At 32.2% G+C, this 23,539-nt stretch overlaps 1 protein-coding gene and 1 long non-coding RNA gene across 2 annotated transcripts in view; one reads left to right on the top strand and one right to left on the bottom strand.

Moving 5' to 3' along the window:
- Positions 1-1,242: 1,242 nt before the first annotated feature.
- On the top strand, positions 1,243-3,733 carry LOC143195089 (uncharacterized). Its single transcript, XR_013005469.1, has 2 exons — positions 1,243-1,351; positions 1,560-3,733. It is a non-coding gene; the product is annotated as an uncharacterized LOC143195089 (long non-coding RNA).
- Positions 3,734-3,899: 166 nt separating this feature from the next.
- Positions 3,900-23,539, bottom strand: part of Chsy (Chondroitin sulfate synthase) — a 157,069-nt gene continuing 137,429 nt past the window's right edge. The window contains exons 5-8 of the mRNA XM_076401947.1: positions 20,822-21,002; positions 20,602-20,759; positions 7,868-8,069; positions 3,900-6,157 (exon numbers count right to left, since the gene is read on the bottom strand). Of these exons, the coding sequence (XP_076258062.1) occupies positions 5,175-6,157; positions 7,868-8,069; positions 20,602-20,759; positions 20,822-21,002 (1,524 nt within the window). The 3' untranslated portion in view covers positions 3,900-5,174. The remainder of the gene's footprint in view (positions 6,158-7,867; positions 8,070-20,601; positions 20,760-20,821; positions 21,003-23,539) is intronic.

The raw sequence follows: 23,539 nt of genomic DNA, 5'->3' as shown, positions 1-23,539 counted from the left end.
TTATATGTTGCCTAAACACTAAGATTAATTTTATGTTATTAAGTTTATGTTAAAGTATGGTTCGAATCATAAAAACAGTTTATGGAATAAAGTAATAATTCATATTGTAATATATTTAAAGACCCCAGAAAACATATTTAGGCTATGCTAATATAGATATATTATTAGATTCGTACTACGTTTTTACTTCACCAGGAACAAAAATTATTACTAAAAAAATCGATCCGAAAGAAAAATTAACGTTTGAATTAATGAACTTTTAAATATACAGTAAACGCTCCAAATCTGCGCATGATTTAGTTGTTCTGATAGCACTGGACGATTTGGTATATTAATATTATTTTAATCATTTCCTGTTATAATAAGATATTCTATTCTATGGTGATTCTATTGGTATTGGTATATTGGTGCTATTCTATGGTAATATTCTATGGTGTCAAGGCCCCTAAGGTTTATATTAACTATACATTGCTAAAACCCCAAAAAAGGCATGCATTTTCGTTCCAAGACAGAAAAATATTACAAGGCGGGAACCAGTCAGTATAGTTTCAACTAGGAATCCCGAAAAAATTTTGATATAGGGATCTTTCGATATTTTTTAATATAAATAATGATATTTTTGGCCGATATATGGATATTTTTCGATATTTCTTTTAAAACATTAAAGATATTTCTTAAGTATTATAAAATTGGAACTTAATTATTTCTTAAAAATTAGAGACATTTTTTAAGCATCATAAAACTAGTACTTAATTTTATATGTTGAGTGTATTTTCGTAATTAATTGTAATGTAATTGTAAAAATATGGCTGTAATTACAAAAAAAATTCGATATTTTTCTCGATGTTTTTAAAAATAATAAAATATCGATAATTTTCTCGACGCCCGACACTCCTAAGACAAAATAGACATTTCTACCTTAACATTCTGTAGTTTGAACATCCCTGATTTATTCTAGGCATGCCGACAAACTAGAGATGTAGCGTTACATCGAAATTTTTGCCCTATGTTTTTTTTGGGCATTATATCGATATTGGGATAATTTTTCAGTCAAATTTTTCGATATTTTTTCAAAAAAATTAATTATATTCCTCAATCATTATAAAAAATTATTTTTAATAAACCCTTGAAATTGGTACTTAAAGTTTAGTATATTTTAATATTTAATTGTAAGGGTTTATTATAAATACCAACATATATTTTGCAAAAAAACATTGATATATTATTTTTCCAGGAAGTATCGATATTTTTGTTGGTTGCTGATTATAGAGAAACTATACATACTATCATATAGAAACTATTAATCTATGGTCTATGACAATTTCAATTTATTCGCAGCATTTATTCTAATGTAAGTATTTACCATGGAGCGCTATAATATAATATTCTAAGGTTTTTACTATTTTAACTACTTGTAACTGTATCTAAAGTGTAATTTACGTAATATGGAGTATTGATGCACTGTTGATAGCATTTGAGGTTAGGCCTCATATGATTTGTTTATTAGTCTCTAATAGTTAAGACATAGATTAGTCTCTAATAATTATGTTCTTTTTTAGTTACCAAATAATATACGAAATTATATTCAATATAATGTGACTGGTTTAGTAATACAAGTGTTCATGAAGTCAGTATATGTTTCTACAAGATTGGAATGTTAACTGGACTGAAGAAAACGGGTTTCTAACTGAATTCACTGAACATTCACTGTTTTTCTCTATTGACCATATGTTCTGAAAATACAAAGAATAATATTAATTAAATTGAAGCCCTCAACAAGTGTCAATAAAGTCTCTTCATGGTTAACTTATGAAAGGCCAATATCAAATATTGGGTTTCTTGTAAATCGAATAGTTTGTTCACAAAGTTAATGGTGTCATATATTTTATGGAACGATGTGGTTTCATCAAGTTTTTACAGCCTAGTATGTATATTATGGCAAACAGAAATTTCAAACAATACTTACAGACAATGTATATATCAACCAAATGTCACTGAAGTCAAGTAAAGTAAAAGAAACTAGGCAAATATATAAAAATTGATATATAACACAGATTTTGTCAAGTTCTTGATGAGGTATTGTAGTTGCACATGGTTAAATAAAATTGTTAGCTTCTTTCTTGTTACAAAGTTTAAAATTGTGATATATTCCCAGTCCTGTCACTTTAAATAAGAAGAAAGTGGGTTATATATAGAGAGATTGAATTGATATAAAAGCTACAAAATGTGTATATAAAATAAGTAACGAAATGGATGGATATATAGAAATTCCAATTCTTGAAACCTACAACTTTAATAACTGGCAGTTCAGAATAACAACAATATTGAAAAGGGAAAATTGCAATGAGGTTATTCTAAAGCAAGAGCAAGCACAAATGCACAAAAATTAGAGAAATGGATTAAAGATTGCAAAGCCCAATTAATAATTATACAAGGACTATCAGATAAACATCAAGATATAAAAAATTGTAAAAGTGCAAAATCGCAACTTGAAGCACTGCGAGAGGTTTTTGTAGATTCAAATTCAGTCACTAGACTTTCTCTTTGGAGAAAATTAATAAAATTGAAAACGAATGTGAATGACAAACTGGAGGATCTATTTTTCAAATTTGATAGTACCATATGGGAATTAATAGAGAACGGATCAGATTTAAGTGAGGCAGACAAAGTTTACCACTTGCTTCTATCATTGCCGAGAAAGTACGACACAGTAATCAAGGTATTTGAAACTGTAGATACTGCAGAGCTTTCTTTTGTTAAAGCACGATTATTAGATGAAGAATTTAAATTAAGTTTAATATCAAAATCTGAGAAACAGGACTGAAAGTAGCCCAAAGGAAGTGCTATATATGAGGTAGCGAACAACACATAAAAGTACATTGTACTAAGAAAAATATGAGGCAGTATAGAAAATTTTGATCAAAGTATATTCCAAATACAACGGTTACATAATTATATGAAATTATAGGAGCTCCAGAACAAATGAAGCACTAGAAAGTTAGAAAATAAAACAGAATTAGCAGTAGGTTAAAAAGCCATTTAAATCAGTGATGTAGAGTTCAGTAACGCACCCAGTATGTTCAGTTATAGTTATTGTGCAATTTACAAACTATTAAAATTTTAATATAAATATTCGTTCAACACAACTGGAAGATAAAAGTAATTGATGGTCAAATCACATTTTTAAACAGAACAGTAAATTAAAATAACCATATCAAAAAATCATAGGGCCTAATTACCATTAAAATGGGATGTAATTAATTCATTGGAAGGCAAATAAATATTCGCGGGTTTTGCAACCCAGGAACAGGCTAAACAGATTAAGTTCACACAGTTCTTTATAGGCTATTTTTATGATAACAAATTTTGAACTGAAAAAGAAGCAAATGTTGAAATAAAGTATTACTTTATTGAGGACCTTTATCTAAACAAAGACTTAATTGGTCAATATATTTGTCTATTAGTCTTGTTCAATTTAGTCTTCTTAATTTAGAAATAGAATAGTCGAAAGCTTAATTGATTCTATATGTAGAATGTAATAGTTTTGTCTTCGCAATTTAAATGTATTTTTGTACTGATTTATTTATAATGTTAAATAGTTTAGGTATTAATTACATTTAAATAGAAATGGAGTTTCCATTTAAATGGAAATATGTGTTTTATATTGATAAAAGGGCTAAATGTAATGGGCCAGTAATAGAAATAGAGTTTCTCTTTTGTTCAAAAACTAAAAGTACTGTTATTAATTCCATCGCACCTTGATAATACTTTTAATAAAGTAATTCGTAACATACAACTTGAATTTTATATAAGAGTGTCTTCATATTTCCTTTATTATGGAAGTATGAGAAAAATGTTTTAGGGTTAACCACAAGGGGTAAAGAATATAAACAATTAAATTAATAAATAAAGTTATAATCTCATGAAAATAGATGTAAAGTTTAAACAACTGATTACATATCACCTACTTATTTACAATGAATCGTTATTACAGGAACTTTATATTAATCTAAATTGGGCCGATATCAATCCCTATATATTGGAGCTACGTTATACAAATAAAGAGCGGTATATCTTAAAACGGTTACATTCACAGCTACTTATTCAAAATATATATACAGTTAAAATAATACATAATATAATAAATTGGACTATTATACTTGATAATTGAATTAGATCACAGTCAGAATTAAATTATCATTCACAAAAAGTCAAACCCTGTAAAACCTCGATATATATTAGGCTATTTCGTTTGTAAAATAATAAATGCAAAATTGTGGGTAGCTGCTTCATGGAAGCAATACGCGTGTAACATTTGCCCTAGATGTAGGATGAAAAGAAGTTAATCCAGGGAATTATTACCAAAACAGTATGACCCAAAATGTTGTCTTAATTAATAGCAACGAATGAAATAAATACATTTGTATCGAGGTTATGGCATGTCCGCAAGAAATACACATTAAATTATAATGAATTGGTTAATATCATGGCGAATAATTTATTTTCTACTTATAAAGACAGTGGCAGTATTTTAATAAATCTTCAGAATTTTAAATTATCTGAAACATTCATTTAAAATATATTTCAAAATAATTATCTCCCGAGATCCCTTGAAGAATATTTTATAAAGGCTGATAATTTATCGGCGAAAGTACTGTTACTGCAAATAAGACTAGCAACTTTTTAGCCTTTATAAAATGGCGGAAATCATTTGGTGTTCATTTTCTGAGATTATGGAATATTAAGACTAGTCTATTTCATCAGATAGTTTCATGTACATTCACATTATGCAAAAAAAAAACCATTAATCTTCAGGGACAAGGTGCATCAAACATAATATCGAGCCTTATAAAGCAAATTTAACGCTTTTAAACAGATTTGAAAGGAATATTTCTCAGGTATACGATTCCCTGAGACATCAGCACCCTAAACTGATCGATTGCGGTGGTGGTTTCTATTCGAATTTGTAGATCATAAAAAGCTCATAAGGCTTATATTCGCATACCCATTCCATCTGGAATACTAAATTGTATTGTGGAAGTATCTGGTAATCATATAGAGAAACGACCTGCTTTTTGTAAAGCAAAAACTCGACTACGGAACAAGACGCGAAAACTGATATCAGTTTTCTGAGTTCTTTCAAGAAAATAAAATTCAGATATGAACATCAAATGCTACCTAAACAGTTCTCTGTACGTTTCAAATAGTTTCTGTAAACTCTCAACTGAGCCCAGTGTACTGCCCTTCGTACCTAAGCACATATTCTTCTGTTCTAGGTCTAGCTCTGCTGAGTTACATTTGACCTCGTGGAAGACGTGAATCAGTCCAGGATCCACACATCTGAATATCTTTCTGGTATGGTTCTGTACGACATGATCGAAGAACGTTACGTCCTCGGTTCCCCAACCCTTGATACTAAGGTCGAACCCCCCTAAACCATTGTAGTCGTATTTATATAGGGAGGCTATACCAAAACCAAACTGGCGCCAGAAACCTCGGTTTGAGTCCGTTTGATTTTCGGTAAAGTAACTGTAGTCGGTTTTGCGGTAAGTGCTGATGCCTATATCCAGCAGCTTAGGACTGTATAGACTGTAAAGTATCGGAAAGTAAACGCTTTTGCCTAGGACTGTATTCTGACGCACTCGGGACAGGAACTTTTGATCGAAAACTATATCGACATCAATAAATAACATCATATCCCTATCATCCAGGATATCAATAGCTTTTTGCAACGCACCAGCTCTGGTAAACGATTCATTGCCACTACTCTGTACCACTCTGACTGGTTCCTGGTTCCTGTAACTGGCGAAAAAGGTCGTGTGCATTTTGGAATTCAGCAAATTGATTAATGTCAACGTGGCATCATAGTCATCTGGAGCTTCCTCGCTTTTATATAAAACTACGTATAATCTTGTTGGTTCCCAATTTCTGATGCATACATCTTCGTACATTTTCAAAAACCTGACGAAGGTTTCATATCGGCCACTGAGAGGTAGCAGAAAATTGATCACAGTTTTGGACTGGTTGTGGGATTGAGGGAAACCAATAAAGGGAGGAAAGTTGTTGCTCAATCGACTGATGAAGTGATTGAGGAGATTATCATCATAGTTCATCAATTCCTTGGGTGGAGAATTCGTCGCCTCTCTAATGAAGACACCTGCAAAAATCCCAAAATTATTTTCTAATAACCATTACTAGCTGTACAAACATGATTTCACCCTATTTAAAATTAGCATGAATAACATATCTCTTTTTATCTCATATCCAATGTATTTGGTTATTTACTATAATCAGTTAGGCTGTAATAAATGTAAATATAATAATATATAGTCTGACCAAAGTGGCAGTGAACTCACGTCATCAAGATGTATATGATGCATTTTATTCTAGTTAAAAAGAGATACAGTACTGCCTGCCAAAAGTCGTTCGGTTATCAAATGTCAGCAAAATTCTTCAAAACAATAGTGATAATAAGACAATATAATATAGTGTTCCATTCACTGAAAAGAAAGTGTCTACTATGATAGTTCTATTCAATATCAAATATGAAATGTATGAAAAGGGGAGTATTTTTTAAATATAAATATAATTTAATACAATTATTTCAGAGATTTAGGGATATGCAGCTCTATTAGAGGGGTATAAGTCATTACACTGTTCAATCAATACTGTGTTAAGTTAAAGACTGTTGGGAAACATAGGATTTAATAGTATAAAGATAACTCACGAAGAGGTCCAATACAACTTCCAGATATTGATTTTAATAGACAATTAAAAAAACACATTAAGGGATACTTATTATTTGAATTTGTGTACAATCAAAGTATATCAATATGCATACAAGCAAAAACTGTTTGGATATGTGGAAATGATTGTCTACAATAACACCCTTCGGTTTGGATAAACTCCATTAGGTACACAGAAGAATTGAATGATGGAGTTGTGAACTAGTGTTAGATTAGAATTTAACGGCTTAGTTATTGATTGAAATAGTGTCTCAGAATGTGACAGTGAGTGAATGAAACTTTCTGGATGTGGTATTTTTATTCAATGCAGACGATACCAAGACAGGGTGATGAGAGTATAATTAAATGTGAGTATATAATTAATATACTGCAGAAATCACTCTATAAAATCGCATTGAAGAGTATGAGTGTGCATATATGTGTGTGTAATTGTTCAGAATATGTCTATATATAATATATCTATCGAGCATTTGATTAAAATGTACGAAGAGAGAATTAGTACTAACTGTTTTGCAGATATGGCAAATGCATTAAGGGAAATGAAGTGATTAAATGTAATTTTATTCAGTATAAAACACATCAACGAAAGAAACTAAAGTGTTAAAACATAAAAAGATAAAAATGTTCTTCAGTGAAAATAAAATACATTACTTAGTTGTACAATAATTAGTTAGGTGGATTAAGCATCCAGCCGATACCACAGGTGGTTTAGAAAAGAGTTCAATCTAAATATAATAAAATAACTCTAACCTACAAAATATTGTGACTGTTTAATTAATTATGATTTAAGTCCGATAATATATGCATTAGATGTACTATGATGTTAAAAAATAAATTATATACTATTTTCATTATTTTAGTAGTTGAGTGGAGGTGAAATTAATTTGGCGGAATGTTAATGGCAGATCTCATTATTAAAATAATATTTAGAATAGCAATAACATTGGAGATTTTACATGCTTGTTTTTACTAAATGTATTTAGTGAAGATATTCGATAAGAAATCCGTTAATTACTTAATAGACAGGAAAAAAAATCGAATTTGAATATAAAAAATATTTCCTTGTATAAATAATACTGTAATAAGTAACAAGTAACATATCTAATAAAAATAATACAAACCTGTAAAAGATTGCTGAACATAGGCATGACGTCGAACTTGAACCGTCATTTTATGGCCCCTGTATTTCTTATAAACCAGCAGCAAATCTAATATCAAATCGACTCCATGAAGGGGATCCAGTCTCCAATATCCATACAATATTTCTTTAAAGTCTATCACCCTTCCCCGTTGCTTAGAGAAAGAATTAATCAGCTCCATGATCTAAAAGAAATGATAACGAATCAATAATTATATTTCTAATAAATTTTTTCATCATCAATTCGGATTAATCAATTTTATAATTATTTATGCAAAATTAAGAGTTTTATATAATAATTCTTGAATTTTCAAAAACAACAACATTAAGTTCCAATTTTGGATTTTTTAAAAATTAATTATATCTTACACTATATATGTTTAGTGCAATATTAATGTATAAAATAAATTTATTACTATTGTTCAATTTTACTTGAGTCAATATACAGGCAGGACGAGTTTCCGTTTTCCAAATTTTTTCCCCAAATTAAAATTAAATTTGCCTACTTAAATTAAAGTTAAGATAAAACACTTATACAGTATACACGTTCATGAGGTTTGGTTCACTTTAATCTACTGATTTCCTGCGTGTTGTCCAGTAGCGGTATTGGTTCTAACATAACAGGTCAATTGAAAAGTCTCCAGCCTACCATAGTAAAACACATTTTTTTGGCAAAATTAGTTTTTTTATTCAACATAATTCCCTTCAACGGTGAGACACTGATTATAACGACCCTCCAACTTTTCGATACCATTTTTGTAGTACGATTTTTCCTTTGCTTCAAAATAGGCCTCAGTTTCGGCGATCCCTCCCTTTCATTATAAGAAAATTTCTTCTCAGCGAGCATTCTTTTGAGACCTGAGAACAGGAAATAGTCGTTGGGGGCCAGATCTGGAGAATACGGTGGACGAGGAAGCAATTCAAAGCCCAATTCATGGATGTTTACCATAGTTTTCACTGACTTGTGACACGCTGCATTGTCTTGGTGAAATAGCACATTCTTTTTCTTCAAATGCTGCCGTTTTTCGGCGATTTCGTCCTTCAAACGGTCCAATAACGTTATGTAATAGTCGCTGTTGATGGTCCTTCCTTTTTCAAGATAGTCAATTAAAATTATTCCATGCGCATCCCAAAATACAGACGCCATAACCTTACCAGCCGACTGTTGCGTTTTTCCACGCTTTGGAGCGGGTTCATAGTGTGCAGTCCACTCGGATGACTGTCGATTGGACTTCGGAGTGAAATGATGGAGCCATGTTTAATCCATTGTCACATATCGACGCAAACAGTCGGGTTTATTACGCTTGATCATCTTCCAACACTGCTCCGAATCATCAAGTCGTTATTGTTTTTGGTCAAAAAGTAAGCTCGTGCGGCACCCAATTATTAAACACTAGATCGCTTCGAAGCTAAATATCGATATCCACATCGTTACTTAATTCACGATCATAGTAGTAAAACCAAATCTCATGCATAAGGACGGAACAACAAAAAATAATACAGTTTTTTATATATCTAAAATTTAATCGATAATGCTCATTATCTGTTGTTGAAATGTTTAAATTTCTCATAAGTGTTTGTTGACATTGAAACCCCATATTCATCATTTTTGCGATAGGTTCTGGTACTGGGTTCGTACGTCCACTTTTAAATAAATCAATACAAATCTTTGTTTATGAAGAAACAGGATCATATAAAACATTTACCATTTTAGTGTTTTCTTCAACAGCCTTTTAAAACGTTAAGCAATATATTTTATAGATGCAAATATTGAATTAAAACACTCAGGAAATATAATCAAAAATAGTTCACGTTTTCATTACAAGGATATAGCAGAAATTAGAGAACGTTCAGCTCCCCCAATGTTTGACATTAATTTTTATGGCCAGCTGTAAAACAATTAACATTTATGATGCTTCGCATATGTATGCGAAAAAATTCTATTAGCATAACGCATAATATTTGACTTCCAATTATAACTATGACACACAAAAAGAGCTAACTTACAAATTCAATTGTCTAACCATGACTATTTAAGTTTTACTCGGAGCACAAATAAAGATATATTGTTTCTTATTAAAAAAATTGCAGTTTGCAGACATGGTAAGTCAGAAGAACGTGTTTATCGTTTTGAAAATTACAATCGCCAAAAAATTTTTTCCTTTGTGATTGCATTTAACATGTAAATAGATCATTCCGTTCTCTGATTCAATTCATATGATACTTATTTTGCTGATTTTCAATTAGTTATAATAATTTGAACAATGTGAAATTGGTTGTTCATATTACCTTAAGTATTTTCACTTAAGTTTTCACAAGTTCTTCATACGTAGATTTTCAACCTTTGGCTACATTATTTTACGTCAAATTCACCGTCCTTGGACCTTTATAAAAACACTCACAACTCGGACGTGGCAAGTCAGGTTTATTTTATGCTTCTATAAACAATTAATGGGCGTCTGCTCAGGATTTCTTCAAGTTTCCATAAATTACGCTTACTCAGCTTAAACCTCAACATATTAATCTATATGTATTTCCAATATTTCGACATAATATAGTATTACATAATGTTTTATATCAGTTAATTTTCATCCAAACATATTGGCGACGTCTTGTATTATCCATTTTATCGAATAGTTAATATTTATGTCTACTCCCAATAATATTTAAATATAATAGGCATGATGACTAATTTAAAAATACTACTTTATGAAAATTTTACGTATTTCGAATAAAATCATTTGTAATTTTTTTTTCATACCTCGGTCGAAAGTACGTACTTTCGTCGGGAAGAAAGTTAAACATTTACTCCTTGTGAGAAGTACACCCGCGCCCTCTAACCTTAAAAATAATCATCAATGTTGTTTTGAATGTTCTTAATGACGTACTTTCGACGGACATACATCTCGGAAATCATACATATATTTGTGTGGTTAAAAGTTGTGTATTTTCGTTCTAAGTTAGAAAAATGTGACTAAAATCTTGCAAAGCGCGAACCGACAGATATAGCTTCGACATAGGTACTTTATTGGTGACCATTCTGATATAAGTATTTAGCATTTTAACTACCTTTAAGTACGTCTAAAGTACCTATGGCTATAATATCCAGGTAAATAACATTGTTGATAAAATTTGTGATTAGACCTCATTTGTTTTGTTCATTGTGTATATCAGTCTATTAATAATTTTGTAATTTTTTCAGTTACCAAATAACGTGGAAAATTATGTTTACTATAATGATGGGTAATGATAATGTATTGATGAATTTAGTTTTACAAATGTAATGGTTAGATTACAACAAGGTAATGTCAAATATTTTATTACTTGTATCAAATAGTTCGATGACCTATGGTTAACCATGTTAACCTATATGTAACCAATCCAAATGAAATCGGCGTACGCCCAAAAAGTCCGGATGTTGGAATGCGGAATTGAGGGTTAGGAAACGTTAAGTGATGGATAATCATACTTACAATTTAAAAATATATTTTTTAAATAAGTCCATCCCATATTATAATTATTATAAATCAATATTTCATGATTTTTTATTACCGTCATCATGTTCTTTCTGATTACCGCTTGTTCAGATTGATGCAACTGGCACACATGTTGAAGAAATGCGAAAGTAATACTTTAGTACTACTTCGTATACCATAATCAATCTCAAGATATTCCAAAACAAATACCAAGGATCGACAATGATTAATCTGCATGAAAAACATTAATATTAATACGTCTTAGTGGCCACCCATCATATATTTATGTAGACCATGTAGCCATCATATTAGCTTCGAGAAACTACAAAAGAGCTTCATCAGTATGTAAGTGTTGAAGCAATACAGTTCCTGATTAGTTAAATTACGTCAGTGTTAAAACTAGCGTTGGGAATTATCGACTGTTTAGTAATTAACTACTTTTTAACATCGACTCTTTAACTCCTGTACTTTCAGTTACTATTTTCGAACCTACCAGTTTTCATTCGACTGATTTTTAACGTTCTGGCTTGGTCAATTTAGCCGCGACCTTGATAATTTTTTACCGAATTTAGGCTTACATAGATAATAATTTTTCAAGATATGATTTCAAGATAAGATTATTTCAAGATATACTAATGTAATAAGGTAAAAAAAAAAACAATATTTTGATTGACAAATAGAAAAATCATTTTGACCGCATTTACGTTATATTGGCAACTATTGGGTCTTTTTGATTGATTCTTTTGATTTTCTATTTTTTTTAAGTACCTCGATGTTTATTCATGCTTTTGAATGTTAAAACTTCTTTCGTTCAAGATGCAACGAATAATAATATTATTAATAATAAAATATTTTTTAATAACGATAAATAAAATTATTATTGTATTTAAAAAGGGTGCGATGGTTAAACAGTTGATAAAGATTGATTGAGAAGATACTATACAAATATTTAGTGCTCATTACTCTATTACTCTGTATAATCAAGTCAAATCATTCAAAATGAACTGTTATTTTGAAGTTAATAAATTACATAAATTATCTCTTTCCTTTTCTTTTCTAAAGAAAGTTCGAATAGAAATATGTACATCTTCGTCTTACTTATGGCAAGGTTGAAAAAGAAATTAATAAGCACACGTTGGAATGAAATAGAAATAAACCACTTACTTTTATTATATTATGTCATTGTTACTGAATGTTAAAATACGATTAAATATATTTGGGATCATTATTCCATTCCTTTTAGCACACTACCACTTGCCAATTTAAAATTATTTAGAATTAATTGTACAACACAAAGAATTAAACAATTATTTATATCCTTTGTTCTCTCAAAATTAGTACGGGAAGGAATTCGTACATCCCCGTCTGGACTCATCCTGTCGCGAATAGAAAAAGTTGAAGTGTGCCTTTGACTGAAATAATAATTATTATTTTCAGTTACTAGTTTTTTACTATCGACTGTTTCTATTATTTTCAGTCGATAGTTCCCAACGCTAGTTAAAACAGACAGTGAGTACAATAAACAGACTGTACGATGTAATGTTATACGATATTTGTTAAACGATATACGGTGTAATGTAGTTAAATTATAAAGTACTGAGAAGTAAGACTGTGATCTAATTATAAATAAAAAACTATTCTTGCAAAAATCTTTTCCTATCTGGAGAAGTATACAATATAAATATACAATATGATACATATAAAACAGGCCGATACTAACCATTTAACCTAAGGTTGTTTATTAGTGTTAGCGACGATTAATGTTGAGAAACTTAAATTAAATAAACAAAGTCATTATTTACAAGTTTGCGATTGAAATTTGCTAACCTGATTGGTCAATGTGGTTAAACAAAGTATTTCTAAACAAATCTTCATCGAATTATAAGATATCAATGAAGCAGGGATATCGTACAGTACATTGTATATTTTTTCATCAATTAGTCTGGGGGATATTTTTAAACCGATTAGCGAATTTTTAAAATAAGTTTAGACCGACTAACACGTGTTTATAAAGCCTGGAATAGTTAACATGGAAGATAACCAGGTAAATAAAATTTCCCAACTTTCGCAATTGGTATTTTGACGTAAATAATTAAACAGGGTTCAACGTTAATTGTGTATTGATGACTGTTCAAGTTCATTTTTAACTGCTAATATTAAGGTAAACAGGTAATAATTATGTTAATTTTATGTTTTGAAATATGTTTAACATTATGGCAGTTACACGGCGCCACCTATAGTTACTTTCAGCAAAATAGGAAAAATATTAGTAATTAAATGTGTTGATTTATTTGAAAATTATACTGATAACAGGTTGAAAACAAACTATATTGGTTATTTGTATAAGGCCCTTGTGTTTATCAATTTTCATTTTAAATTATTCAATGAATTTATCACTTTCCAATTCTAAGCGTTTGTTCGGAAAAATTAGTATAATATACATTAATTGTCATTAAGGTATATCCACTGTAAAGAGTGCAGAAGAGTCGCAAAAGTCGAACTAGTCGATAGTTAAACAAGTAGTCATTTGAAAATAATTATTAGTATTTCAGTAAAATGCGTGCTTCGACTATTTTATCCATTGCGTATAACAGGCGATGATGATATAATATCTGTGCTATATTATTGTATTTTTAATCCAAATATCGTATTTTATTATTTGGAAAGCAACAATTAACATTACAACAACAAGTAATATAAAAAAAGTAATTGGTTATTTCTATTTCAATCCAACGTGTGCTTACTAATGTTTTTTTCAATCGTGCCATAAGTGAGACGGAGATGTACATGTTCCTCCTCAAATTTTCTTTGTGGAAGAAAAAGAAAGAGAGAACTGCTGGTTCTATTATATTCAAAAGAACAATTTCATTTTGAATGATGTCAAATTATTTTTATGTTGTATATATTTCATTTGATTCTAAAGAGGAATGACGTCGACTTCTAAGCATAAGCGTTATTAATAATTTTCGATACAATTTTGTTTAAGTATAGTAAAAGTAAGTAAAAAAGTATGTTGAAAATATACTTGCCGCTTTCTTTGGCACAATATGGCAATGAAAAATTAAAAAAAACCATAGCCAATATTCCAAAAACATTATGAAAAGAAGGAGAAAGTACTGCAACCAATAGTTTTATACTGACGTTCAGAAAGGAACATATCCCAGAAAGGATTAAGGCAGGATATCTTAGCTTTAAGGTGAGGCAGTACATTCCGAACCCCATGAAGTGTTACCAGTGCCAAAGGTTTGGACATGTGTCCATGAGCTCTCTTTATCCCCGGCTGCCCACTCTGTGGAAAGAAGGCACATGGAGAAGCTGAATTCTCTCCACCACCTCATTGTGTCAACTGCGGTCAGGAGCACTCTCCAAGATACAGGAGATGCCCTGTACACAATTAAGAATTACTAATACAAAAAGGAGAAGGAGACGAGAAGCTATCGTACTTCATGGCCAAAAATATAGCTAGACACCAATTGGGTAATACCCAAATGAATTATGCTAAAGTTGTCAAAAAGAACTATGTCATTATAGCCACACAGTGTAACTTAGATAATCGTGAAACAAAGGAGACAATTAAATCGGCAGCATCCACCTCCACTCGGGAGACTCCTCAAGCTAGAAAGAAGACAACCACAAAAAATCTCACAGCTACATCCCGAGGGGCAGTCCACCTCCACACCGAAGGTCCTCACTATCCCGAGTAAGTTCGGGTGAGAGGGATCGATCCCTTCCTCGTCCTCCTCCTATTCCCCATTCCCATTCGTCCCAATCCACGTCCCGGCAAAAGGGAGACGCCTCCTCCACTTTACCTACTAAGGGAAAAGAGAAACAAACTGATTATGTAAGCAGTCGGAACTCCTCGTCTGGCTCATCTCCACCAAGCAAAAGGAACAACATTTAGAAAGGTCATACTAACGACCGCACCAGTAGAAGCACAAAAAATAAATCTAGTAGTGACATGGATATAGAGGAACCAACAAAATGAACACAATGACCATCATAATACAATGGAACATCAACGGACTTAAAAGAAAGCAAGAAGAGTTTCGACTCATCTTAGCATTACACAAACCATCGATCATGCTTTTGCAGGGAACCAACTTATCCCCTGAAGACTCATTCATGCGAGGTTACAATATCATAAGAAAGTACAGGAAAAACAGTGCATGTCCATCTGGAGGCGTAGTTATTCTAATCCGAACAGATATGCATGAAGAAAAGCTCAACACTATAACAGAGCTTGAAGCAGTAGCGATTAGAGCATATTTATCTGGCAGAAATGTCTCAATATGTAATTTATATCTGTCTCCCTCTGCGAGCATTGAAAGAACCAGTATAGAAGCTCTCGTTTCACAACTTCCAAATTCCAAAATCATCATGGGAGATCTCAATACTGATGCGCCTGAATGGGGCTCGTCTAAATACAATCAAAGGTGTCGATGGATTGTTGAGGTGGTTGATGATAATGATCTGTGTGTTATGAATGATGGATCGCCTACATTTATATCCACTTTGTCAGGCACTTTATCACATTTGGACTTGAGCATGTGCTCTTCCTCATTGGTTGGACAGGCGAGATGGACAACTATAGCCGATATGCATGACAGCGACCACTTTCCTACACTGGTTGAATTCACTGACTCATTTGGCATATCACCTATAGCGATTGGACTTAATATTGGAGGCATTGATTGTAACAAGTGTAGGTTGCTGATTGAAACCACGCCAATCACTGATGATGTGGATTCAGTTGTAAAAGAATTCACTGACTCCATTATCAGTGCAGCTAGAAGATCCACTCCCATCAACACCAAAAAGATAAACAAATTACCTGTACCGTGGTGGAATGAAGACTGGGCTAGGGTGATAAAGGATAGGAAAAGAGCTCTCAACAGATTCAAATTAAACCCTACGTCCGAATTTTTCCAAAACAACAAAATATTAAAGGCAATTGCGAGAAGAACTATTCGGCAAACAAGGTTAAGCTCCTGGAGAAAATTTACTAGTAGCCTTACCCCATAAACCTCATCACATACTATATGGAGAAAAATAAACATACTGAAAGGTAACCCACAATCCAAAATACCAGTAATGGTTGACGGAAGTCGACATATTGAGAACCCATGTGAGATGACTGAAATTTTCGCACCACAGTATCACTCCATAGGACATAAACATAAGGAGAAAGAGATTAAGAGCAATGATGGGACAAGCAAGAATGTATATGATTTTATGGACACTCCATTCACAGCGGAAGAGCTAAATAAGGCCATGAGTAGGTGCAGGACACATCTCCCTAAGAGGCCGACATTAGTTTCCCATTAATCAAAAATCTAACCCAATCACAACTTTCCCATTTGTTTAATATTTACAACCAAGTTTGGATGAAGGGATATTTGCCTTTATCGTGGAAGCAGTCGCTATTGGTCCCTACATATAAGCCAGGTAAACCACGGCATTCAGTATCCAATTACAGATCCATTGCGCTAACCAGCCACCTATGTAAAGTACTTGAGCGCATGGTCTGCCATAGGCCGATATATGTGATCGTAAAGCAGAGATTACTAAATAATTGTCAGAAGGAGGATCTTTGTGAGGCCTTTAATACGGAACAATATGTGACTGCAGTTTTTCTTGATTTAGAAGAGGCCTTTGATTCCATCAATAGTAACAGGATCCAGAGATAACTATTTAACTGGGAAGTAGGGGCAAAACGCTCGACTTCATTGCATCCTTCTGGACTAACAGAAGGTTCCGGGTCAGGTTTAATGGAGTAATATCTACAACATATCACCAAACCAACGGTGTACCCCACGGCTCCTGTATTAGCCCATTACTATTCATAATTGCTATGAACTCCATTAACGAAGTCATTCCCACTTATATCAACGCCCGAATCTATGCAGATGATGTGGTTATCTACCACAAACATACTATCGATAAGTACAGCCAATCCCTATTACAGAATTGCCTCCATGAATTGCCTGCGTGGGTCGGACGGAATGGTTTGAAGTTCTCAGCAGAGATCATGAGTGTTCACTTTTGTAGGCGGAGGAACTGATCGCGAATAGCAACATTAGTGATAGAGGGTAAGAACCTAATAAACAAACCAGAACACAAATTCCTTGGTTTGCTGTTCGATCACAAGCTCAACTGGCTCCCACACATAAATTATCTCAAGAATAAATGTTTGGCAGACATAGGTCTACTGAAGACCCTTTCCAACATCAATTATGGAGTACATAGAACATCGTTGAGCAATATATATCAGGCGCTGATAAGAAGTAAAATAGATTATGGAAGCCAGTGTTATATTACCGCGCCACCTTCATACGTGAAGAAATTGGATCCCATACAAAACGCCGCTATGAGAATCTATATCACATAGAATCATACAATAATCATATTCCGCACTAGTCTAGTTGAAAGTTTACAGTGCTAAGCAGAGATATCATCACTCTAATCACGGCGTCAAATTCTGTCCAGAGTTGGACCCGTTCAATACCTTTTTCCTACCTAAGACAAATTAGACCAATATAAGGAAGAGGCACTTAAGCCTCTTATTTTCCAGATATGTAAACGATTAATGATTGTGATTCCGGATGCAAAACGTAGAATCACTAATATATCACCATGGCAGGTCAAGAATACACATAGACGCCCTATGAAGGTTCTGAATAAGGAAACAAATAGTCCTTCCACAATAAAAACTTCTTTAGACAGATAATCGAAGAGAACTATTCAATTAATTTTATCATCTATACGGATGGTTCAAAACGTGAGAACTTTGTGGGTGCTGCTTATACGTCTAGTCTACTCGAGAGACATTTTTGACTTCCATCATTGACCAGCATTTTCACTGCGGAGCTGCTGGCTATATATATATATATATATATATATATATATATATATATATATATATATATATATATATATATATATGGCCCTATCTGCCTTCGAAGAAAAACAATAAATTATGGAAAGTCAAGAGGATCATTTATCAATCTATAGACCATAATAACATCAGTAGACACAAGTCAAGCGTCCTCGCACGACGGCGAATGGGGCACTGTAGACATGAATATTTGTTGAAGGGACAGAGCCCGGCCTTATGTGATTTGGGCTAGATTCAACTCAGCGTCAGACACGTCCTACTGGACTGCCAAAAATATGATGATTTGAGGAGACAACTTGAGATGCCGACAACATTGGAACAATTGGTCTAACCTGAGCAACTGAATCTGCTGATTGACTATCTAAAGACCATAGACCTATTTCAGCACTTGTAACACACATTTATTATTGTGTAATTGAAAAATTTTATTGTATATATTCTATTGTTTATAATCTACTGTGTAGTATTGTAAGCTGTTAATGTTCATATAATGTATTGTAATTCATCCTAAATAGCCCAAGAGGCTGACGGGTTTAAATAAATAAATAAATAAAACATGAAGGAACAGTCAAACGATATAATAAATATTGGACATTTTCAATTTCCGAAGAAAATATTTCTCTATATTTTACTATGAAACGTGTACCTGTACATTTTGTGTTATTCCTAAGACTAAATTTAATTAATTGAATTCACATAAATTTAGCACTAAGATTTTTTTGAGATTTTTTGAAAAAAAAACTATAACAATAATTATATCCTGATTTCATAGACATATTAGAGTTATTTAGAAAGGAATTTAATTGAAATTTGATGCTAAAACGTTAAATATATTTTACGCATAAAACTTTTATCTTGTTATTATACCACCATCGTTATACGGATTCTGTGAATTGTTTGAAGAACATTCAAAATCACTTTTTATTAAAGTATATACTATTCATCGCAAATATGATTATTACACATCATATTTACATAACAGCTACATAAAGCTAACTTTTAACTTCCGTATTTATTCTAAATGTGATAAACATTTGAATAATGTCCATTTTATTTGTGAATTTCTTGGTAAAATACCGTTTAAAAGTTGTCAAACGAAAAACATTATTTTTACAATAAGACAAATTTTAAGAACAAAGAGTTTATGAACAATTCTATCACGGAATTACTGTCGACTGCTGGACATCATAACTTTTTGAAAGAAAATTTAGAGTTTCGTATGAAGGGGTATTCTAAATACTTAAACATATTTCAGCTGGAGTCCTACAGAGTAGCGTCTTGAGATCACTCCTATATTTGTTCTATACAACAACAAAAAACAGTACTTGGAACATTGTCCGACGACACAGTTATCATGGCAAAAGATGTATCTCTGTCTAAGGTTCTAGAAAAAATATAAGTAGCAGTCAAAAAAATTGCAGATCCATTTGCTACTTTAGACAAAAAGCAGAACAGATTAGACTCAAGGTCAAGCAAATGTACTGGTTTGTCGGAAGATACTCTCAATTTGACCTAAAATTAAAGAGATTGGTTTATCGGTCAATCATAAGACCTATGGGATGCAAATATTGGGGTTGAGCTAAAATATTAAAACAACAGTAATCCAACGCACCCAAAACAAAGTTCTGCTATTAATTAAAAATGATTATTACTACGTAACCAACGAAGAGCTGCACGATAACCTCGAAATCAAATGAATATACGAAGTCATCCAAGATTTCGCCTTAAAATATGAAATAAGTTTGCTAAATCACAGCAACGTGGCAGCAATACAGGTACTGGATGACATGTAGGAAATCAGAAGATTGAAGGGAAACAAACCCCACGAACTTATTTAGTCTATAAGTGTGTTCTTAACTTTAGCTGAAGTAGTTTAGTTTTATTTTAATTTAGGAAATACATACTGATGTATTAATCCCGTACGTAATTTGTAAATTAATTTATTGTACTATTGTATAAATTATTGTACTAAGCATATTTAATGTATAGGTAATTAATTAAAAAAATATATGAAAAAAATTACTGTTTGGTGGGCTGTACTTTGTATATTTTATAACCATTCGATGAAACCAGTAATGCAAAGTTGGAATATAACATATCATTATAAATACAATTTATACAAAAAAAAACGTTATTTGTTTATGTTTTATGTTCGCTTTGTTCAACTTTTTGATGAATATGCCGGTCCCTTATGAGTAAGTGATTAAAATTAATATTGGTCTTCTCTTTGCATCTAATGAAAACATTTGGAACATAATCATGGAATGTTACTATTTGTTATATCGCTAAATAGGAATTAATGTTGGCGGTTTTTTTTGTTCTCTATGTATTAAATATATGCATTACCTCTCTTGTAACATCATTGAGCCCTTCCTTGATGGATGATCCAATTCTTCTTCGAGGATTCAAATCACGATGTGAGTATAAGGTCTTCGAGATAAGTTCCCATTCTAGCACGTTCTCAATTTTGCTCGGTTGGTATCTCATAATACTGACTGGTATACCTATCAAGAAATATTTCGGATAAACATTATCATGTACGTTCAAGGGTGGGAAGTAATCTTACCTAGAATGCTTGTATCACCTAAGTATCCGGCGTGACCTTTTTTTGCCGGATATAGAGGAACGTTGGATGTTAAGTTGGCTGTCTCGATGCTGCTAATACGATAACCCAGTTCTTTCATTGAAGCTGCGATATCTCGATGTAGTAAGATACTTTCTTGAAGAGCGTTTTGGATTTTGAGCCCCTGAAATGAAAAAGTTAAAAAAGTTAGTAGAACTATTGTGTAATATGAAACTTATTGGTTTTATTAAAATTTTTGAATTCATATAATTGCTACGTAATTATAATTGAAGTCGCGACATTAAATATTGTAATAATTTTTTGTATATAAATATACATAATACAATACAAATTAATATACAGGGTGTCTATTGGGAAAGTTTAAAATGGAAGTCATAATTTGTCAAATAATGGGCGAAGTTGGGTAAAATGGGTTCTGTATCACTGAATTGCCGTCGGGACTTGCTCCTACTGTTTTGGCGGAAGAAAATACGCGTGTAATGCATGTTTCAGTTATTACATATTCACGGCGTTCTCTATGTAAAAAAGAAAAACCAATAAATGTTATTTTACCAGGTGTATACCGAAAAGTCGTTACCGTTTTTTTTTTCGGGAAAAACTACATAATTTTCAAGAAAATAGAAAATGTATTTATTCAAACTATTATTTCAGACAATCTATGGATTCCATCCCAAAAAAACTGTTTGTCCTGCGAGCACGTGTTCCATGGATTCAAAAAATTGATAGTCGGTTGATAACGGCAAAATCTGAAGAGTACAATGGGTGCGATAATATGTCGTATTCAAATTTCAATGCTTCCTTGCGATCGGCCTGTTTGGCCAGGTGATAATCATGATATTTTGAGCTTAGGATATTCAAAATAAATAAATTTTTGATCACCCGCCACTATTCGATGCAGAAATCATCATCATACATCTGAAGCAGCACTTCACAGACTATTTTTTCATTTTCCATTTACTTTCGTTATTTACCAGAACGCTTTTTGTTTTCCAGGTCGGAATCACCACTTTTAAGTTTTCGAAACCATGTCTCATATGTTAGCATACTCACCGTAAGTTTCTACCAGCATACAATGACTTTCAGTGGCTCTTTTCTTTTAATTAAATAAGAACTATACAGAGGTACAAAACTATGACTGCATTACTTTCGCAAAATATAATATTTTATGAATATAACATGTATAATTCATTAAATATATATAAATATACAAATCATTCAACCAATCATAAATTGTACAACATAGGCAGAGAGAGTATCTCTTATTAGTATTATTATTAGTAAATAATAGTGTTGCTATACTGCTATAATGGATTCAGTTGCCCATCGAGGAAATATATTTTTAGAGAAAGTTACGTTTTAGGCTTCCACTTAGAAATTATATGAGATTATATGGAAAATGTTTTGAAAGTAATCAATAATCACAAAATATTTTATTTATCTAATGAAATCGAATGAATTGACTTTTAGTATATTGTTAGAGAAACTTAAAAACTCTTTTATTTGTTAGAAAGAAGACGCGGCTGGTTGAACCCGTCTCATTTACCATTCAGGTAGTTTTGAAACGAATGGCCAGATAGTTTGGGTCAGATTATATAACACTTTCTTACTAAAGAAACGGCCACAGCGATTTACGTAGTCTTTATTTCGGTTGGACAGCTTATAGTTGTTTAAAAATTGTTTTTGAGCATCGATTGTACCTTCCTCCGTTAGTTTGTCATTGAATATCTTCAAAATGGCACTGTTTCTATCCAAATTTCCATGGTAGTCCTCTACGTAATGCCTAAGAAACTGAGCCGTTCACCATGAACTTCAAGCTTCCAGGTTCTAATAAACAAGAATAGATAGTGGTATTGGTATGTCACAATTGTGTTTGAAAATGACTGGAAATGAAGCGGATATGCTTAGAATAAGAGTTTGTTCATGTGTTGTGCAAGACAATAATAAAGAGCACGACACAATGAAATTAGCTATTCCTCACACCTATGATACAGGAACGAGCAGAATTCAACTATGATCCGGAAATAGAATTTTGGCGCCAACAAATCAGTTACAATTGAGGAACATACAATGGGAGTTATGTTGTAGGAAAGTAAAATAGCGGCAATTGGCTCCACCACCAGATCCATTCTGCTTATTAATATCTGTTTCCAAATGATTCCAATCTCTTCTTGCGATTAACTGTATATTTAATGTTGATAAAGACATTGTAATCCAATAAAACGTCACAGTCTTGTCGTTTTAAATTTTGATAACTTGAAAATTTTGGTTTACAACGTTTGCCGGTTTCTAACCTTTCTTTATTATCACTAATCTTTGAAGAATACTGGAGGCATTTAACAACAAGATCGACCAGTACTAACACAAATCGAATTTTATAGACCGCTTTGGTTACATGTTCCGATGCATCAGAGAACATTTTGTCTTTTTTTAAATAGGGTAAAAAGACAAGAAAAAATCCAATCCCAGTTTCCAACGAATTTTATATTTTTACAAGCTAATTTGGCAGACAAATATACAACGTGCAAGGCTGTTTTATTGGAACGACTATATAAATGTGTATAAATAAAAATGTATGTAAATTTTATAATATAACTAGCGACCCGCCCCGGCTTCGCACGGGTGCAATGCTGATACTAAATTAAATACACTACAGAAAAAATATGAACGTTGTATATAAAAACATAGCGGCCCGCTCCGACT

The sequence above is a fragment of the Rhynchophorus ferrugineus genome, unplaced genomic scaffold, assembly GCF_030347505.1.
Source record: "Rhynchophorus ferrugineus isolate W39M unplaced genomic scaffold, kcgeb_rfMv2 rfM4, whole genome shotgun sequence".
Classification (NCBI taxonomy): Eukaryota; Metazoa; Arthropoda; class Insecta; order Coleoptera; family Curculionidae; genus Rhynchophorus; species Rhynchophorus ferrugineus.
The sequence above is the reverse complement of the archived record's forward strand: the minus strand, read 5'-3'. Positions and strand labels throughout refer to the sequence as shown.